At 48.1% G+C, this 20574-nt stretch overlaps 1 protein-coding gene across 2 annotated transcripts in view; it reads right to left on the reverse strand.

The window, feature by feature from the left end:
- Nucleotides 1–20574, reverse strand: part of SEMA5B (semaphorin 5B) — a 124853-nt gene that overhangs the window by 14420 nt on the left and 89859 nt on the right. Inside the window, exons 3-9 of one of the 2 annotated variants that reach the window (XM_002684809.6) lie at nt 18955–19054; nt 14817–14862; nt 4572–4634; nt 4107–4205; nt 3453–3666; nt 2519–2804; nt 90–225 (exon numbers count right to left, since the gene is read on the reverse strand). In XM_002684809.6, coding sequence (XP_002684855.2) covers nt 90–225; nt 2519–2804; nt 3453–3666; nt 4107–4205; nt 4572–4634; nt 14817–14862; nt 18955–19054 — 944 coding nt within the window. Of the gene's footprint in view, nt 1–89; nt 226–2518; nt 2805–3452; nt 3667–4106; nt 4206–4571; nt 4635–14816; nt 14863–18946; nt 19055–20574 lie in introns of those variants that run through there. The other variant, XM_010801202.4, reaches the window with a different exon arrangement.

A 20574-nucleotide genomic window follows, 5' to 3' on the forward strand; every position in this document is an offset into this window, starting at 1 on the left:
TTACACTAAGTAGTTGGGCATCAGCTTGTGGCTGATAGTCTGGGGGAGGGTGGTATGTGATGGGAGGGGAAGGAGAGAAGAAGCGGTACCTGGAAATTGGGGATGGGGTTGGCGATGGGGAGCCAGGCAGCCCTGGGGTTCTCCTGGTAGCGAAACGGGCCATTGAAAGCCTGGGAGATGGCACTGAGATTGAAGGCGCAGACAGCAGACGCAGCGATGCTGTTTCTGAAAGGCAGGAGATGGCGGGATGCTGCCTTCTCTGGAGGCCTCGGCACCCTCCCCTAAATCCAACCTCCAGCTGTCAAGTCAGTGTGGCACAGCTCCAGGGCTTACTAAACACCTATGATGAGTCTGGGGCCTTCTGTATCACGGGGCTCTCACAGAAGGAGGAGACGTGGTCCTTACCCTCTGGAAACCCTCTAGGAAAAAAGGACCCATGGATGAGAAAAACTGGTGGATCCTTCTGCGCTTCTCATCCCCTTCCTTTATTCAGTGGGAGGGCAAATAAAGTCAATGGTTTTCGAACATTTTAGTTCATGGTCCACCGTAAGAAATACATTTTATATGATAACTCAGTATGACACACACATACTATTAGACACACACATTCGCAATGCATTTTCACGAAACAATGTATCACCTTACTAAATACATTATACTCTGATATTTTTTTCTGTCAATTCTGTTTTATTATTTTATTAAGAAAATAAAAACAACAACCTGGTTACCAAACCAGTGTTCTATGCTGCAGCTCAACACCTGCAGCCAGGTGACCTCTCAGATCCCTTTCAGTCATGGAAACAAATGTTTCTCTGAGTCTGATGTGGACAGTTTGGAGAGAGGATACCAGTACACCAAATGTTACCAGGCTGTTCTCTGCACTTAGCCCCTCTCCCAAATATGTGCCTTTCACTCCCCCTCTGCCTGGTCGCAGCCCCCACTCTCTGCCAGGACACCATACTGTCCCTGCAGCGTGTCCAGTTTCCTCTAATCCATCCTGCACGCGGCAACTGGAGTGACTTGCCAAATGCACATCTGAGCTAGCCCTTGTCCTGCTTCAAACCCTCCAGCAACTTCTCCTTACCCTTAGGATAAAGATCAAAACCCTTAAAGAAGTCTACAAGGCCCTCCCGTCTATAATCCGCCCATGCCTGCCCTTCAGCCAACTCTCGTGTCTTTCTCCTCCTCACCCACCAGGTTCCTGCCACACAGGTCTCCTCTCAGTTCCTCAAACATTTTTTTCCCACCTCAAAACTTTGTGCATATTGTTCCCTCAGGCTGGAATGCTCCTGTCCTTTAGTTATTTCCCAGTCACCCTGTAGATATCACTTCCTACAGGAAGCCTTCCCTGATCATCACCCCTCCATAGTGATCATAGCTTCTCTGCACGTTGCCGTTTTCCTCTGGAGATTTTCTTGCAGTTCAAACCGGGCATTTAATAATGACCCTCTCGAGAATGCAAGATCCTTATGGGCAGAGTCAGGCCTGCTCTTGCTCACTGGCATGTCTCCCACCCTCACCTCCACTTGACAAGAACCCGGGCCACGGAGAAGGCACACAATACATAAACAATTTGCAGTTTATACTAACATTGCTATTTTCCCTTGATGCCTTTCCAGTGACTCCTGCCCTTTGCTCACAGCTGCCTACCTTCTACTGCTGACAGTGGACTGGTCACTAAGTCCCAGCTGTCAGCTCCAAGCTCATACCACATGGCTGTGTTGCATGTCTGTCCCTTAGCTTGGAAGGCTTCTCTGCTCCAGCTTCCCTGCTTTCCCCTCCCCCTGTCCATCCCCTAAACCATCCATTCTGTGGCTAATCTGGCTCTCATCCAGTGCTGCTAGCTGGGCCCTAGGTACCAAACACCACTCTCTGTTTCTGATGTCCTTACTGGGAACTCTCCTCAGCATGCTGGACAGCAAATTCGTTTCTCAGTCTTTGCTGCCCATTCAGCATTCTCTGTACAAAAGTCACCTGAATGGATCAGCCTATACACAGAAGGAGGCAGTGGAGGACAGACTCATGATCTCAGTGGGGGGTTACCCTTCTAATTCCCAGCCTGTGTTTTCCTGGGCAGTCAGGATTGTGACAAGACTCTGCTGGTTAGATTTAGTGGGATCATGGAGTTCTGAAGTTGGAAGGGTAGAGTCCTCTCTGAGCGTCTCCTGTGGGCAGCTGGAGGACCCTCCCAGGGCTGTCACCCCCTCATCAAAGGCAGCCTGCTGCACTTTCATCCCCAGCAAGTTCTTCTTTCATGGAGTCACAATCCAGCTCCTTTTATTTTCCTCACATCTGGCCTAGGCCTGCCTGTCACAGCGACCCAGAACAAGTGCTCACCTCCCTAAAGGCAGTGAGCCACAAAATCCTCAAAGGACCCAGGGCAGAAGGCACGGCCATCCTCATTTTACAGAAAGAGAAACGAAGACAGGGACTTGCCCAAGGCCACCAGGCTGTGAAGGCAGGTCAGAGCCCGTCCCTGACATCCAGGGGAGGGTATGGGGGGAAGGCAAGGACTCACACGTTGGTGGTGAAGACCCCGTAGATGAGGTCCTGCTCGGGCAGATGGAAGGCGCTCTGCAGCTCGTTGTAGTAGAAGGGGACCTCACCCGGGCGGGAGCAGTTGAGCCGGGCCTTCATGAACGTGGTCCAAGTGTCCTCCAGCAGGAAGCGGCCCCCCACATCGTTCTTGCACACGCGGGCCACCCGAGAGTACACGGTGCGTCCACAGTCGTGCTCCACTGCGTTCTCCCGCAGGAAGAAGTATGCAAACAGCCCGATATCATAGGCTGCAACAAAGTTTGGCTCTGGGGACAGAAGAGGAACAAGAGGTGGGTCAGGCCACGAGGAAGAAGACAGAGCTGGGAGCACTCGACCACTTCCACTTCCTTAGATGGGCATCCTACACCCCCCCGCCAGCTTGGTGACCTGGGGGCGCTAACCCTGTTCCCACCCCCAACACAAAGTGCAGTTACAATGATAGTTAACATGCATGACTGAGCACTCACCGTGCTCCAGACACTGCTGTAAGTACTTTATATGGATTAGCCCATTGGATCCTCTTAACAAGCTATGAGGTACATACTATGATTGTCCCCATATTATAGATGAGACCACTGTGGCACAGAGAAGTCAAGCATTTGCTCAAGGTCACACAGCTCATCAGTGGAGAATCAGGGATTCAACTCCAAAGGGCAAGAAACTCCTAATACCATCCCTCAATCTCTTCTTTCCTGTAACCTTTCCTCTTCATCAATTCCTAACTCTCTCTCCCCTCACAGTCTGCCCTCCATCTGCTCTGGGTCCTCAGGACATCCATGATTTCATCCAGAGTCCATCTCTGATTTGCTGTGGTCCTTGCGCAAGTGTCTGCCCACTTTGGTTGGGCAAAAAGGAAACTAAGGGTGGGCTGGCTGGGTTAGAACCAGGGGAGCCCTAGGGCTGGGTCTCCTTACCATTAAGCCACTTGGAGTTATACTGGGCAGTGCGAAGTGGTGGCCGGCTGCCCAGGCTGCGATAGATAGCAGGGTCCCGACCTGAGAAGTCGATGACTGTGGCAGCATAGAGCTCCCCCTGAGAGGAGATGACGGCAGTGGAGTTGTGGCGTGGGTCATAGGGGCAGCGGGCCACACCATTGATCTTCTCCACCGTCCGGCTGAGGTTCCCCACCTGGGACAATGGGGAGATGGGGCTATTTTCCTGAGACCTTGGGGCTGCCTGTTCTTTCCCTGGAATTTGCTTTCTCCTGGGTCCCTGGTCTCTCTGGACCTCTCCTTCCCTCCACCTCCTTCTCATCGCCCCCCACAGTCCCTCTGAGGGAGCAGTTACCATGGAGGGCAGAGGCTGTTCCCAGAGTTAGGACCCTCCAAGGTGAGGTTGAATTTTGATGAACAATGAATAGTTTTTTAGCGTAAGTATATCCTAAATCTTGCATGGGACATATTTATACTAAAATACTGTCTGTTTTTAATCTGAAATTCAAATCTAATTGGGCATCCTTTTTGTTTTGGTTTATGTGCTGAACTGGAAGCTCCATCTGAGGCTGTGTGCCTGAGTGAGAGAACCTCTTGGTGTCCCCCTCTGTCTGCCCGACCCCACGCAGCCCCCACCTGTCTGCTGGAGCACACTGGGGAAAAGGCATTGGTCCCACACATGAACACTTTCCGGCCAGTGACAATCAGGACTCGCACGTAGTTCTGACACTCCTCCTGAAGCAAGAAAGGGGAAGCAATAGAGGGACAAGCTCTCCACGGCAGAGCTAGGTGTCTTTCCCTCACTCCACTGTGCCACAAATATTCGAGAGCATTGCTCTGCCCCCGATGCACCCCACTCCAAAGTGGAGGGAGCATCTGTGACTGTCCCCCTCCCCCACCCCTCCCTCCCAGGCCAGCTCTCTGTCTCACCGCCCACTCAGATGCTCAGGCTGCCTTCTTGACTACACCAGGAGCCCCTGGCTCATTCAGGCTGGGTCTCCCGTGCAGGTGGCCTCGTGCCCACACAGTGACCCTCTGTCCCTGCCACCATGGGCCTCCTGCCAGCTCCAAGCCAGGCCCCTGCCTACCAAGGCCACCTACCTCAGTCTTCCCTTTGCTTTGGCAGGAGCGGCGCGTGTCCTCGTTGGAGGCCCACTCTGTGGCCTGTGGGAGGAGCACACAGACATCACACAGCTGTGTCACTCGCAGCCAGGGCAGGCAGTGGCCGGGCTGGAGGAGACAGAGAGCTGGGAGATGGCCAGCCATGGCCTGCAGGGTAAGGTTCCTCTCACAGCATCCTTGCGGGCCAGCAGGGCTGCCAGACCTCCTTACCCAGAGACATCCTCTTGGCCCAACACCCTCCACACCTGCTCGGGTTGAGGAGGCCTGAAGTAACAACCCCTTCATCCCCCATCATCCCCATGTGGCTCTGGCCTGGGGCCTCCCCCGCCCTTCCTCCCCGAGGTCAGCTGGGGAGATGCGAGTAGCCAAAGAGGACCCTCAGTCCCACCCCAGGCCCTGAGTAGGAGACAGGAAACATGCCTCAGTTATATACTAGATGTTCCTTAAATGAATGGGAAGCAGAAGGGCTGCCAACCTTAGCTACAGAAGAACAATGTCACCTTCCCACTGCAACCCTGCAAAGTCCTCTATGACTTGCTGCTGGGATGTGGGAGACAGAGACTGGAACCTCCGTTCCTGGTTCAAAAGCTAAGTATGCTTTTCCCCTCTTTATCCCACTGTCTCACTTCCCCTTTTTCACTTGCTACCCTCCGCCCACCTCTGTGCAGGCAGCTTGTTTCCCTGTAGCATCGCTCATGCTCTATTGTGGAATGATGTTTGGGGGACACAGCTTCCATTCAGGGACCCAGAGGACATTTCGTGTTCTCAAGTGCCCTTGGCATGAGGACAGAGCTGTCCCCACCCAGGAGACCTCCTTCCCCTGAATCTACTCCGCCTGTACTTCCTGAAACTCCTCCCAGCCACTGAAGAGCAACTGGGGAGGAAAGATACCCTTCACATCCAGGCAATGTCAGCCCCGGAGTGTGGTTCATTACATATTTCTGGGTCACATGTATAAACATGAACTGCCTACCTGTCCTGGGAGAGGGAGCCCTGAACAAGCAGCTCCTCCATGCAAACGAGCAAAAAGAAAAAAAACCAAAAAACAAAAACCACCTGCTTTTAATTTCTAGCAGAAGCCTTCTAGGCTTGCAGTCACTGTCTACTGAATTCCCAGGGCCTAGGATGTGGGAGGGGCAGGGGTGGCAGGAGCTAGAGTGGCAGAGCTGTTCTCTGCTGTCCAAAGTCGCAGCCCCAGCACCCCTGGGCAGACGGAGAGCTGACTTTGGCCGACCCCAGATTTGGGAGCTAGGTGGCAAGTTTGGTTGTGCCCCTATCAGATCGATGACCAGGCTGGGCTTATTCTGCCACGCCATGCCTGGAGCTCAGGCCTCTGCTCCCAGGCTTTCCTTGGAGAAAGGCAAATGACCCCTGGCATCTGGACACAGAGTCGTGGGCTTCACCTGGACAGGAACAAGGGAGTCATTGTCATACTCAGCACCCATCAGCTCCCAAACTGAGCCTGATGTGAGAGGAAAGAGGGACATAAGCAAACTCAGGGCCTCTAGGGGCAGAGAAGCGCAAAGACCCACATACACTGCAGATGTCCAGGCCTAAAAGTCTGGACAGTGGGACTGTGCTGCAGGGGACAGTGTGGACAAAGGGGCTTCATGGGGTCCCTGAGCACAGGGACATTTCAAAAGGACCAACTTTATTTCTAAGGGGATGGGAATCCCACTGTGAGGGTTGGGGACTCATGGGGGACAGGTGTGTACAATCAAAAGGTGTTAGACAAAGTCACATGGAGCTGAGCACTGGGACAGACACTTGATACACCTCTCTCTTCATTGTACAGGTGAGGCAAATGAAGCTCAGAAAGACTGAACAGTTTTCCCAAGGTCACAAAGCTAGTAAGCAACAAACCCAAGATGCAAACCCAGACAACTGGAACTAAGCTCTCTCTGTTACATTGTGCAGCCTCTCACTGTGAGTAGGTTTCTCAAACCAAAAGTTAGAACATATGGCCTGAAAAGAATGTGTATATTTATAATGATTACAGCACAGAACTGGCTTGAGTCATTTTATTTATTTTTATTTTATTTCAAAAATTATTTTTATCAAAGTAATGATGCACAGAGTTGAAAAAGTTAAATAGTATGAAAAAATAATTTAAAAGACTCCAGGAACAACTCCTCTCACACACCAATCCCATTTCCCAAGGACAATTATTTTAGACTTTTATTTTTCTATATAAAGAAAGATAAGCGTCAAAGAATTGAGGCTTTTGAACTGTGGTGTTGGAGAAGACTCTTGAGAGTCCCTTGGACTGCAAGGAGATCCAACCAGTCCATTCTAAAGGAGAGATCAGTCCTGAATACTCATTGGAAGGATTGATGTTGAAGCTGAAACTCCAATACTTTGGCCACCTGATGTGAAGAGCTGACTCATTTGAAAAGACCCTGATGCTGGGAAAGATTGAAGGCAGGAGGAGAAAGGGTCAACAGAGGGTGAGATGGTTGGATGGCATCACCAACTCAATGGACATGAGTTTGGTAAACTCCGGGAGTTGGTGATGGACAGGGAGACCTGGCGTGCTGCAGTCCATGGGGTCACAAGGAGTTGGACACAACTGAGCGACTGAACTGAACTGAACTGATTTTTCTATACATGTTTTTAAAAATCCAATTTCTCAGAAATATGTATCAATCTCAGACTTCATCTTCTGACTTCCTGTTATGGAGGTGAATATTTTTTTTCCACTTACCCATCTCCATTCTCCCCCACCCCTCTCCTCTCCCTGTTCTCCTATTATAATTAGGTAATATAAATTATTTAATATTTTAATATATTATCTAATGCTTTAAAATCAACACCATTATTTATATTGTTGTGAAAATTATTCACTGCTACCAACTAGAACCCTAGATTTGACTGAATGTAGGACACCATTGATTGTAATATGAATCATTAAGAAGGAAAACATGCTGGCAAATTCCTTTATTACTTAAATTTTTAATGTAAGCTTATTGGAAGTATTTTTACTTAGATATACATTTAATCATACATTAATTTTATGCATACAAAAAACAAAAATGTAAGCAAAATTTATTAAGTATTTTTAAACCTTCTTTGAATTCAGAGTGTTCATCTCTTCTGAGTTACTTTTCTATTCCGTCATCAGTGCTCATTTTTTGTTGTTTTGTTTGCTTGTTTTAGACCATCATTTTATGAACTGCCCAGGAAGCCCATGATGCAGCAATTCTTCAAGAATATTTCTCTTTGGTTTCCAGAATTTTCTTCCAAGTTATTGCCCCCACTTGACAGGTTGAGCTGGTGCTTTCTTGATCTTATCAGCAGGTCTCCACAGAAGGTTTCTGACAAACCAAGGCTCATAGTCCCTCCTCATATGATCCTTAAATGGTTTGTGAACTGAAATGTCAGTGGCTTGCTGTTGCTGGATGAGCACACCAGGAATAATGACCAAGTTCATGCCTGTACAGTTAGAGACAACTCCATCAAGACTGCAGTCTGCCAATGGTGACTGTAAAATGTCTTTGATAGAAAGCCATGGCCTGATTTCAGACTCAGTAAAATGTGAAAACATACGCCTCTGAGAATCAATGAAATATGCCTGTTCTGACAAGGTTTCCATTCTTGACCAACTTTTTGTTTCTCCTGGGCTGAATAGTTGTCTCGATTTTCTTCATTGGCTTGTTTTGTAATGTACCTATCACTGAATTTTCCCAAATGTCCATCATTCTCTCTCAGTATTACTTGCTAACTGTACACACAGATGGTTCAGAGAACCTATTAGTTCCCACTGTCTTCCTCCTGCCCCAGGATGGACTGGTCCTCCTGTTTGGCTGTTAACCTGGGACTTACCTCCTCTCCTCTCCTGTTTGCTGAGTCCCATGTTTCTCTCTTTCTTGAATTATTGGCTTATTTTGGTAGAACACATCTTCAGTACCTTCCTATGAAAAGGAACATGGTAGATCAATTTTTTAAAATTCTTGCATGTCTGATTCATTCTATCTTCATACTTGTTTTGGTATAGAATTCTAAGGTGAAAATAATTTTCACTCAGAATTTTAAAGACATTTATTTCTCCTTTGTCTTCTAGATTCCAGTGTTGCTATTGAGAAGTCTGGTGTAATTCTCAGTCCCCATCGTTTGTAGTGACCTTTTTCTTTTTTTCCTTTAGAAAAGAATGCTAGAAACTTTTCAAATCATCTTTTTGATAACAGTATACTGAATTTCACACTGATGTGCCTTAGTGCAGGTCTCTCTTGGGAACTCAGTCAACCCTTTCAATGTGAAGACTCATCCTCTGTTTTGGCAAATTTTCTTATGGTATTTCATCCTTAATGTCTTCCTTATCTTTTCCTCTGTTCTCTTTTTAGTAACGCTTATTAATCCAATCCACTGTTCCTTGTGCACTGATCCTCTAGTTTTCTGTTATTTTATTTCTCTCCTGCTTTTCATTTCTTGTTTTTTGTTGTTGTTTAAATTTCTGAGAGATTTTTCTTCCACTTTATCTTCTAATCCTTCGATTCAATTTTTATTTGCCCACTCTTTAAATTTTCATTTTTTGTTTGTTTTATAAACAAAATAATTTTATATCCCAGAAAACTAGTTTTTAAAATTAATTTCAAAAGTGTTTTCTTGTATGTCTTGAATTATCCCTGTTCTTACAGCTTCCTTCATTCTGTTTGCTTGTTTGTTTTTATCTTTCTCCTTGACTTTAGAGGCCTTCCTCAAATGTCTGGTGAGTTTTGGCTGTTTATGTTTAAAAATAAATCACTAACCATTTCCCACTGAAAGGAATCAAGTTGTCTTGGAGAAACAGCTAATTCCAGATCTAGGGCAGGAAATGTACAAGGTGAGCCTAGAATATCACTTCATACCAATAGAAAGCAATAAAAAACCACCAGGGTCATAGTGTCATAGGAGTCAACTTGAAGAGGCTCCTTACTGGCAAAAGATGGGATAGTCATGAGAGACAACTGCAATAGGTTGAAACATCCACAATGTTTAAAGCCATGAGTCTGTAGTAAAAGCAGTAATAAAATATAAAATTCACTAATCATCATTGACAGATGCTACAAAGCCTGTTCATTATTTGAAAACTGGTGAATAAAGACAAAGTATCAAACATTTACCTTGTCTTTCTGTACAACTGTTTCATCAGGTAATCAAACAGTAGATAAGAAGTTTTTCCTTGTAAAAGTAGTCTGGCTAATGCATTGTAACCTAAAGAATTAATAGATCTAGGTAAAAATCATCAATGACTGCTAACATTAAAAAAAAATACAGAGAAAATCAGATACTATGCACCTCCTAAAAAAATACATGCTAACATCTCTGAAGTAATCTTGCCAGAATCTAAATTGAATAAAGTCTTCACATCTGAGAATCAACCTACAGATGGTACAGGGAACAGAGGAACCACTTGGACTACAGTCAGCAAAATCCAGACTGTGGGAAACTCTATAGGACAAATGACCAGGTTTCTTTGATAAATAAACTGCACAAAAATAGAAAAAGGAGAAATATTGTTGTAGTCCCATACCCCAGTGGTGAGATTTCCCCTTTCCTGGAGTCTCCAGATTTGAAGACTCACTAGTTGGGCCTTTAAAGAAAGAGTCTTAGTTTTCCTTTCTTGAAGTGAAGTGAAGTGAAAGTCGCTCAGTCGTGTTCGACTCTTTGCGACCCCAATGACTATACAGTCCATGGAATTCTCCAGGCCAGAATACTGGAGTGGGTAGCCTTTTCCTTCTCCAGGGTTCCTTTCTTGGGGAGGGGTAAAATGGAGGAAGGGATTACTGTGTGGGATGGGACAGGAGATCTGGGTTCCAGCTTCTCAATTTAGATAATTTCAACCATGGCCCCTTTTAGACTTATATCTCATCCTCACATTCTGCAATACCCAACAGCCCAATTTCTGAGGCCTTCTGGGGAGTCGTCTTACTTCTCTGCTATATCTCCCTTTGTAAACTGTTCTGCTCCACTACATCAGTTATGATTTGCTCCATCCACTTTCCACCTCCCCAGAATGCATTTAATCTTTTCTCTGCTGACATCTCTTTTGTTCTCTCTGTTATCGCAGATCTGTATCTTTTAAAATTTCTCATTGTCCTTTTAGTGGAATTTTGTGAAGGAGGGAAATAAGATGTGTATAATCAATCGACTACACAGAATGCTTTAAACTAGGAATTCCAGGATAGCAATCCCTAGTAAAGAGAAACTGCACAGTTTTCTGCTATGGGAGAAAGCAGTCAAGAGAGCCAGGAACTGGATAATCTCCTTATAGATTCAACAACTCCCCTGAACACCAGAGACAATGGCTGAACATGAAAACGTCTGAGCATTAAGTCCACCACTCAGCAGAGTTTAGATTTCAAACAACTCTGGAGCTGCCAGCCTAGTTTGGACAATGTGCAGATAACTAGAAAAGAGCTCAGAATCAGCCTCGCCATCTGCCCAGGCACAAACAAAGCCCCATATGCGTCCTGATGCTTATGTACGTCACAGTCCTCATTTCTGCACTTGCAGGACATGTGGCAGCCCAAGACCATAAATCCATGGCAATTAGGCCTCCAGCCACGTCATCCCCTGGAACTGCTCTGGCACAGGTGGCTCATGATCTCCTGATTGACAAATCCAAATAAGCTTACCACTCAGCAGCCCCCTGACACTGTTGACTACTAGCCACCTTTTCTTTCCCACAGCCAGCTTATTAAGTTACACTGAAAGATAACAATCACTGGTGAGCTGATTTGATTTCTCCTCCCCCTCTGCAAGCACAGGAGTGCACACACACATATGCACATGCACACACGTCCACGCTGCACGCACACACCCTCCCGTCTCTGCTGCTACCTGCATCTCTTCAACCACGCTGCTTGAACTGGGAAGGAAGCTGAGTTTTTCTATTTTTTTGAGGAACAGTAGGTTACACAAATTGTTTAATAGGGGTTAGGTACTTAGAAGTCCTTTTAATGGACACTAGTTTGCATAAACAGTTTGCATTTAGATTTTTCTTTAAGGGATGTTAATTATTTAAACTATCAATAAAACACTGCATTTAAGTTTGGTTAAATCATATCCTGGGGCCACGTGGGAGGAGCAGTTGGCTATAAAGGAGAGTTACAACCTTGAGCATACCCCAGGCAGCAAAGACAGTCTAAGAAGCTGGACTGGGGAGCGGGGAGGCCTTGGCCCAGCCTTGTCCTGTCACGGAAGTGGAGGAGCTTTTTGGCCCTTAGTTGCTGTGAGCCACTTGTGATAGCAGATGCTGAAAACGTATAAAAAGGGACCCAAAGCCCCAGGTAGGGCAGTGGAGGGGTACTCAGTGAAGTCCAGCTTTTACGGTCAAAAGGCAGGGCTTTCTCATCAGAGGACAAACAAGGAGACCAGAGGCTGTGGTCTACCTCCAGCCTGGTCAAGGTGATGCTGGACGGCCCCCTCCAACTTCTCTGTTGTTCCCTCCTCTTTGTGGCCAGGTGGGTCCCCCTATGGTGGAGAGGTGAGGATGTGAACATGAAATGCATTTATTTATCTCCTAGGTCCTATTACAAAGAATCCAATCTGAACTCCTGGATTCAGTCCCCTAAGATACACCCTGGGAAGGTGATAAAACCAGTTCCTGGTGCACTTGTGGCTGGTGTGCAGGACCCTTCAGAAAAGCCCCTGAGGTGCAGTCCCTGCCTCAAGCATGAGTGATGGAGCTGGAAGAAGATATCTCCATGGTGAGACCAGATCCACTCAGAGCTGAATGAACCAAACATCAGGCCTCAGCATCAAGCTAGACAGTCCTAACATCTGGTAAGGTAGGGTACCCAGCACCTGTGGGTCAGCTGTCAAGGACACCTGGGGAACCCAAACCAGTTGGGCAACATCTATGCTGCCTAAGACAAGGGCCTTCTTAACATCCTAGAGCAGTGCTTCCTAAATCTGGCTGCACATAGGAATCATCTGGGAGCCTTTAAAAATCCCAGTGCCCAGCCACACCCTAGAACAGAATCTCTGAGGATAGGATCCAGGCATCAGTGCTTTTTTAAAGCTCCCCCAGTGATTCTAGTGGGCACCCAAGAGAAAACCAGTGTCTAGAGCCAGGCTAGCTCCAGTCAACTCCTGGTTTATGCTACTCAGCTCTGTAACCAGAAGGCAAATGGCACCACTGTGGTCCAAGCCTCCACTAAACCCTCCAGGGTTGTCTCCTTTCCACCTCTAGGGGTCACCTTCACACAGAAGACAATGTGCCCAGTCCTCTTTGGAGCTGTGTGATGCTGTGACTCTGTAGGCGTCTGCCACCTGAAGATCAATTCCTGTCTTCTCTCCATCCCCACTCTGCGGCCTTAATTGAGTTCTCCCCATCAATCACCTTACTGCAGTTTCTCCTAACTAGCTCCTCCACTAATCCATTCTCTGCACGGGACCAGGTGATTGGAACACTAAACATAATCATATCACTTTTCTGCTTAAACCTTTATACCTTCAAAATAAAATATGGATCCCTCTGAAGACCCTCTGTGGTGCAGCCTCTCTCATCCTGGGCCTCATCTCCCATCGTTATCAATGCCCACCCTGTGATCCTCCCATACTGCCCCACTCTGTGCTTCATGCTACTTCACATCTCTGTGTCTCCTTGTGCCTCGGCCACCACTGCAGCCAGCATGCCCCCCTTCCTACATGCCTCCCACAGCGCTGTCATTATTTCTGTGCATCTGTTTCCCTTTCCTCACTTGGCTCCCAGAAGACCTTCATTTGCAGACCATGGGAGCTTAATAAAAAGACAACTGCCTGGGCTCAGGGAAGGACCCCTGGATCTACTTCCTCCCACCCACTTTGGACCATCTCTGCACTGGCTTCCCCTAGACCCTGGCCTGTGGGGCTTGGCATCTTGGCTTCAGTTTTCATGAAAGCCACTTGGAACCTAGGCTCTGGATGGGCTCCTTTGACCAACCAAGCAGGCAGGCCATGGGATGTTGCCTCTGGGAATTTACTCTACCTTGCTCCAGCCCAGGCCCCAGGAACATATCCCATCCAGTAAAGGAAATCATTTATAATTTATGTGCTTGCTCCTTGAGGCAAGGACTGAGGGTGATTCACCTTTGGATCTCAGATACTAGGACTGGACCCAGTTTTTAGTAGCTTTTCAGTAAATGTTTACTATATATTTACTCATGTTTATTATAAATAGATAAATGGCATTTCTTTTCCATTTTCTCTAGTTCTTCCTGGACTTTCCCTTCTGAAGTTCACATGTCTTTTTCTTTTTGCTCCTTTATGCCTCCTCTGTGGCTACCAGCTGCAGTGGCCCTGGAGGTCTAGAACAGTTTCTAGAAGAAACTAGACCAGAATATCACACTAGCTCACCAAGGAGTTCTCCCCTTCTCCAACTTCCCTTTGTAGTGAAACCCTACACTAAATAGCCCCATATACTAACAACCATTCTCTAATTAGATTTTGTGTATCTCATCATACTTTTTTCTGGCTGTACCGTGAGCCCTAGAGGCCGGAGATCAGTGTGTCTATAGCCCCTCTGCCTCCAGCTCACTTGTGATACACAGTAAGCACTCAGTGAACGCCCCATCACTGGAGACCAGCAAGCCTCCCCTGGACACAGGAACTGAGCCTCTCAGATGCAGAGACGGCCTTCCTTTCTCTAGAATGTTCAGCCTCTGCAGAGACGATTTGGCATCTGTTTCTCAATCTGGGATAAATGTTCTGGATCAAGGAGTCCCATTAAAATGCCTCCCAAAGCACTTAAGGAATTATGCTTGGGGAGTCCTTCTTGGCAGCAGATAATAAATCAATCACAGCTCAGTGAAAATGCTAAGCTAGAATGGGATCACTCAGGCCAAGCTAAGAAAGCAACCAGGGACACCCTTTCCCTCAAGGCCCAAATGCAGAGACCTTCCTGTGGATTTAGGCTCTGCACTTAGAATGACCAGCCCTTCCAGTTTGCCCAGTACTGAACTGCTTCTAGTGGAAGTCCTGCAGCCTGGAGCCCCTCAGTCCAGGCAAACAGGAGCCCCCAGCTCCTGTTCTCACAATGCAGGAGCCCTGTGTGTGCCCCTGTGTTTACATGGCCGCGACCCCCACTCCCAAATACCTTCCCAGCTGTCATCCCGACAGCTAGGGTGAGTCCACAGCCGCTGACAGGAGCACAGCGTTCCTGTTTTCAACCCTAGGGGCTGAATTCTGAATCTCGCTCCTTGTGCTGCCCTGGCCCCAGCCCCTAAACACCAGGGAAATTACAGGGAAGGGAAGCAAATGTACCTGAAGGAGGGAGACATTGGCAAGGCTGAGTCTGAAGAGGTAGTTCCTGTGAAAACAGAAACAGAGGTCGTAAGTCAGGCTGGCTCTACAGGCAGGTCCCCAGGAAGCGACTTTTTGGCTTCTGCCTCCGGGTGCCAGGACTGGGTGCCAGGACAGAGTGCCAGGACTGGGTGTCGGGACTGGGTGCCAACTGCAGAGGGCTGATGGTGGGCCAACCCCAGGGAGAGCTTTACCTTCATTAGCTCATTTAATCTGCACAGCCATCCAGGGAGCAGAGAGAAAATGCCATGTTACAGGTGAGGAAACATCTGGGGTAAATGGTCCAAGTCAGAGAGACAGTATGTGGAAGAGGTGGGATAGAAACCCAGACTCATGTGCCCCTGTAGGCCCACAGGCACGGTGAGTGGACCTGGAGGGTGGCAGGACCCCCAGGCCAGAGAACCGCATGGAAGTGAATACGGGCTCACAGAGTAGACCCTGCTGCAGAGACAGGGAGAATTCCACTTGCTGGGGGCCTCCTGAGGGCCTCAGTGTCCGCATCTGTAAAGTGGAGACACTGACGCCTGTCTTCCTTATTTCATAAGACCCATGGAAAGAGGAATGGCGTGATGCATGTTAAAAGGCTTTATTAATGTCAAACAGATGTAAAGTTTTAGTTTTCCCTAAGAATTTTCTTTCCTTCTTATATCTTCTTTTGGCTGTTCCTCTTTTGGTTCCTGAAGTTTTTGGAATAACTGCTTTAGAAAGTTTTGGCCTACCTAAGCTGTGCTGAGAAATGAGAGGAAAGGTTGTGGAGTGGGCCAGAAACAGAGGGAGGGGCCCCTGCTGAATGGATCCAGGGGCCTGAAGGAGACACCTCTGGCTCCAAGCCCAGGACCCACTCGGCTGCTTTGCTGTCCTGGTGGGCCTGGCCAGGGGACCTTGGCTTCAGGCCTCCGACATCCCTCCCCAGGCCCCCTGCCTGCACCCACCCGCCCAGGCTGGGGACAGATGGGCTCCAGCTTACGGCTCTGCCCCAGCCGTCTGCTCAGGTAACACAGGCATCTGCTCACAGCTTTAAAAAATTAAGGGAAACACTGCATCACTTTATTCATTTTTATCCCATCAAAAATCATTCATCACAACTTGAAGTTTGCTCTTCTGGGAGATGAGAACAGAGAAATCTCTATAGCCTGACCACCCTAAACCCTTTATGGAACAAGGTGGGGTATAAATGAATAAAAAATTTCCCTACCCTGAATTCCAGAGGCCCAGGGTGTCCCACAGAGAAGTGGGAAACTGTCAGGCAGAAGAGAAGGAGGAAGGAAGGATGATCCTAGAAAAAGGGTTCTCTGCAGGCATAACCAGGCCAAGGTAAGTGGGGAGGAGCGGACCAGGGAGGACAGTGTGAGCACAAGCAGGAGACGTAACCCTCCCAGCTTTCTGGTCCATGCAGTGGGGATCATCACAGGACCTACTGCCTGGGGTTAGTTATTGTGAAGATTAAATGATTTATTACATGTTTCACATATCTTACAGGCTTCCCTGGTGGCTCAGATGGTAAAGAATCTGCCTGCAGTGCAGGAGACCTGGGTTCGATCCCTGGGTCGGGAAGATCCCCTGGAGAAGGGCATGGCAACCCACTCCAGGATTCATGCCTGGAGAATCCCATAGACAGAAAAGCCTGGTGGGCTATAGTGCATGGGGTTGCAAAGAGTCAGACAGGACCGAATGACTAACACTTTCACTTAGATATTTTACCACATGAATGAATGGCCATTTTCAAAATGCTTCCACAAGGTTCAGAGCAAAGTCATCAGGATTTATTTATTTATTTGTTTATTTAAGGTCTAGTTGATTTACAATATAGTAGTTTCAGGGGTACGACTTAGTGATTCAGTATTTTTATGGATTATATACCATTTAAAATATTGGCTTTATTTCCCTGCACTGTACAATATATCCTTGTAGCCTATTTATTCTATACATGGTAGTTTCTCTTAATCCCCTACTCCTATCTCGCCACCACCACCCCTGCCTTTTTCCCTCTCCTCACTGGTAGCCACTAGTTTGTTCTCTATGAGTCTGTTTCTGTTTTCCTATATTCATTCACTTTATTTTTTATATTGCAAATATAAATGATAACATTCAGTGTTTGTCCTTCTCTGTTTCACTTATTTCAAAGGCATCAGGATTCTAAAAGCTACATGTAAAACTGGTGCACCCTGAATCAGGTGGGGAAATGGCATTAATGCCAGCTTCCTGACTGCAGTGCTGTACTGTGGGCAGGCAAACTGTTACCACTGGGGAAAACTGGGTGAAGGGTATAAGGATGGGATCTCTCTGTATTACTTCTTAGAACTGCAAGTAAATCTACCATTGCGTGCACGCTAAGTTGCTTTAGTCGTGTCCGGTTCTTTGAGACCCCATGAACTGTAGCCCTCCAGGTTCTGCTGTTCCTGGGATTCTCCAGGCAAGCATACTGGAGTGGGTTGCCATTCCCTCCTCCAGGGAATCTTCTTGACTCAGGGATCAAACCTGCGTCTACTGAGGCTCCTGCATTGCAGGTGGATTCTTTACTGCTGAGCCACGTGGGAAGCCCAAATCTACCATTATCCTCAAATAAAAAGCAAAACACTGACTCTGTTTGCTAGGAAAATAAGGTCCACACTCTTAGATACTTGTACATGTAGAGACTACCTCAGAGAGGACACATAAACTCACACACGGCATGCCTCCAGTCAGGGGTCCTACCTAGTATACTGGCAGGGGGCGGCTCTGCTTTTCCCTTTTGTACCTTCTAAATGTTATATCGTAACACATATCTGATACAAAATAATAATTTCAAAATAAAACAATAAAATGCATTCAACCCTAGCTTCTTTTTTTTTTAATTAATTTATTTCTAATTGAAGGAAAATTGCTTTACAAACCCTAGCTTCTTAATAGCCCTGTCATGTTGGCAGACCAGACACTGTAACCCAGACTTTACAGATGAGGAAACTGAGGCTCACAGGTCAAGGTCACCCAGGACAAGAACACAGCTCATCTGGTCCAGAGCTCTGTCCTCCTTTACACATGGCAAATGAAGGGGTGGGGCCGCTCAGGAGAGCCCCGAAGTCAAGGCTGGTCAGCTACAGAGTGCAGCCTGGAGGTGCCCAACCCCTTGGCCGTCCTCCCCTGGCCCAGACCTGCTCAATCAGAACTCCCAGGGCAGAGGGCTTCTGAGAAACACCAGTGCAGCTGGAGATGGTAACGTAGTTTGGCAGAAAACCTCAAACCCTGAGGTTCTAGGGGGCCTGGATTTTAACCCCAGACTCTGTTGTTATCTTGCTATGTGATCTCAGGAAGGTCACCTTCCCGTCTTGGGCCTCTGCTTCCTCTTCTTTAAACTGAGGGCAACTGGATTAGGCCAGTGATTCTCAAACCTCAGTGTGCACCAGGCTCAGCGGGAGGGCGTGCTAACACACAGGCCGCTGGGCCCCACCTTCAGAGTTTCCGGTTCATCAGGTAGGGTCCGAGAATTTGCGCTCTAACAAGTTCCCCAGTGGTGCTACTGCTGGTCCTATTGGAACAGACCATCTCTAAGCTCCCTTCCCAACCAGAGCTGGTGGTCTACGATTTTGTGAGATTTCTCTCCTCCTAATTTACTCTGCAAAGTTTCCATAAGTCCTTCAAGAATATATTATCCCAAATACTGGACCTGGGTCTTGGGGGTAACTGATACGGCAAGCGGGAGGTCCTTCACAAAAGCACACGGCCCACGGCCCATGGCCCAGGTGCAGGCAGCCAGCCGGCCAGCAGGGGGCACCTTCTCTGCGTGGAGCTCCCAGGGAGGACACCAGCTTGGTAGGTTCTGGCATGATGGCTGGGATGCAGGCTAGGAGGTTGACAGCATGCATTCCTGCCCTTAATAACGGCCACACCCTGGGGAATGTGGCTTGCTGAGATGTGGCGATTACCTCCTTGCCACTCCCCTCCAATGCTTCCTTTGCTGGGGGACAGGCATTCAGGCACAGAGAGAGTGTCTGGTAGAGAGGAACAGGGACCCAGGATGAGGGGTTGCCCACAGAAGGTCATCCCAAATAATATTCCCTCTGCTCAATGTGCTTAGAATCCATCCCCCAGTCCTGGCCCCAACTCTCCTGTACCTCATTACCTGGCTCCCACGATGAGCTGGTTTCTGGAAGGATCCAGAGCGAGCTGGGAGAAATCTTGGGCTCCAGGGTAAGTGAAGTTAGAGACCCATGGCTTCAGATCTGGGGGAGGGAGAGGCAGTTGTTCAGTTACTGTTGGACTAGGGGCTCCCAACTGTGCCAGCATTGGACCCAAGAACGGAAGGGCTGCAGTGAAGTAGGGGGCACCTCGGAGATCTGGGCTCCACCTGCCCACCTCTGGGAGCAGACAGCTAGGGGACAGGGAGTGGGGGTGTTGTCACTGCTCCTGCTTTGCTCCCTCGCTCAAAGAAGGGCTCCACCCATCCCCTAGCTGCACAAAGGAAACCTGTAACCATCCTTGACTCCTCAAGACCCTCACCAGCCGCACCAAACACACTGGCAAGTCCTATCCTCTGAAATCCAGCCATCTCGCCCCTGCACCCTATCCCCCCGGCAAGCTACCGTCATCTCTTGTCAACAGCATCCTAAGCGGCACAGCTTCTACTCCTGCCCCTCCAGCCCATTTCCCACAAGGCAACCAAGCCATCTTTCTAATACGCAACTCTAGCTGTGTCACTCCCCGGCTTACAACCCTTTAATAGTGCCCAGTTTCCTCCAGGCAGTCACAACTCCTGTGAAGGCCTTTGGTTTCCAGCCCCACTGTCCTCCCAAGTAGAAGGAATGCCCAGCGCATTAGTTATCTAGTGATGCACTGAAAGAATGACGCTTCAGCTTATACATTCCTTCTCAAACCCTCTACCCCAGCCACACTCAACCAGTGCACATCTCCAGATCTATCCCACCAGAGCTTGAGAACCTTTGCAATTCTATTCTCCCTCAGTGCAACAGCTCCTATGTGTCCCCATCCTCACCCCACCTCCTCCAAGAAGCTTTCTCTGACTCCCCCACACAAGGTGATAGGCTCCCATAGACCTCTACTTGACTGCCATCAAAGCCCCTATCTCACTGGTGTCTAATCTGGTAGTTTGCCCCGGGGGACAAGGAAGATCTTGCTTCTGGGATCTCTAGCCTCTGCCTAGCACCCAGAAGTAATTGATTAAATGTATGAATAATTGTCAACTGTCTCTTATACAAGAAGACTCGGGTTTTCAAACAAGACTCCACAGAGGTAGAAGAAAGGGAGGATGGGTGGACAGTGCCCATCTCTGTCTCCAAGGAGGATCATCCCAGCCAAGGTCAAAGTCTCTCATGAGGATTGGGTGGGCAGAGGAGACCTTGCAGCCCTCTGGATGGATGGGGCAGTGGTCATGGGAGGGTACATCTGGGAACAGTGCCCAGATAACTTTCCCTCAAAATGGAAGCTCACTTCCCCCATCCGGGCTCACAGCCCCTTCACAGCTTTCTTTCAGCCTCTTCCTCATGGATGCGAGGGAACTGACTGGTGAAGAGAGAGTGCTGTGCTATGAGCAGAGGAACTTTCATACTGGTAGGGTAAAGATGATGGGGAAATGTGAGGAGGCCCTGAGCTTTCTTCCTCTCAGTGCATTAGTAACTGGCTCCCAGAAGGCCCAGGGGAGAGGGCAGGGTGTGTGTGTGTGTGTGTGTGCCTGTGTGTGTGCAATCCAAGGGAAATAAATCATTGCTCATTATCCCTCCAACTA

This window comes from Bos taurus, chromosome 1 (assembly GCF_002263795.3).
Source record: "Bos taurus isolate L1 Dominette 01449 registration number 42190680 breed Hereford chromosome 1, ARS-UCD2.0, whole genome shotgun sequence".
NCBI classification, from domain to species: domain Eukaryota; kingdom Metazoa; phylum Chordata; class Mammalia; order Artiodactyla; family Bovidae; genus Bos; species Bos taurus.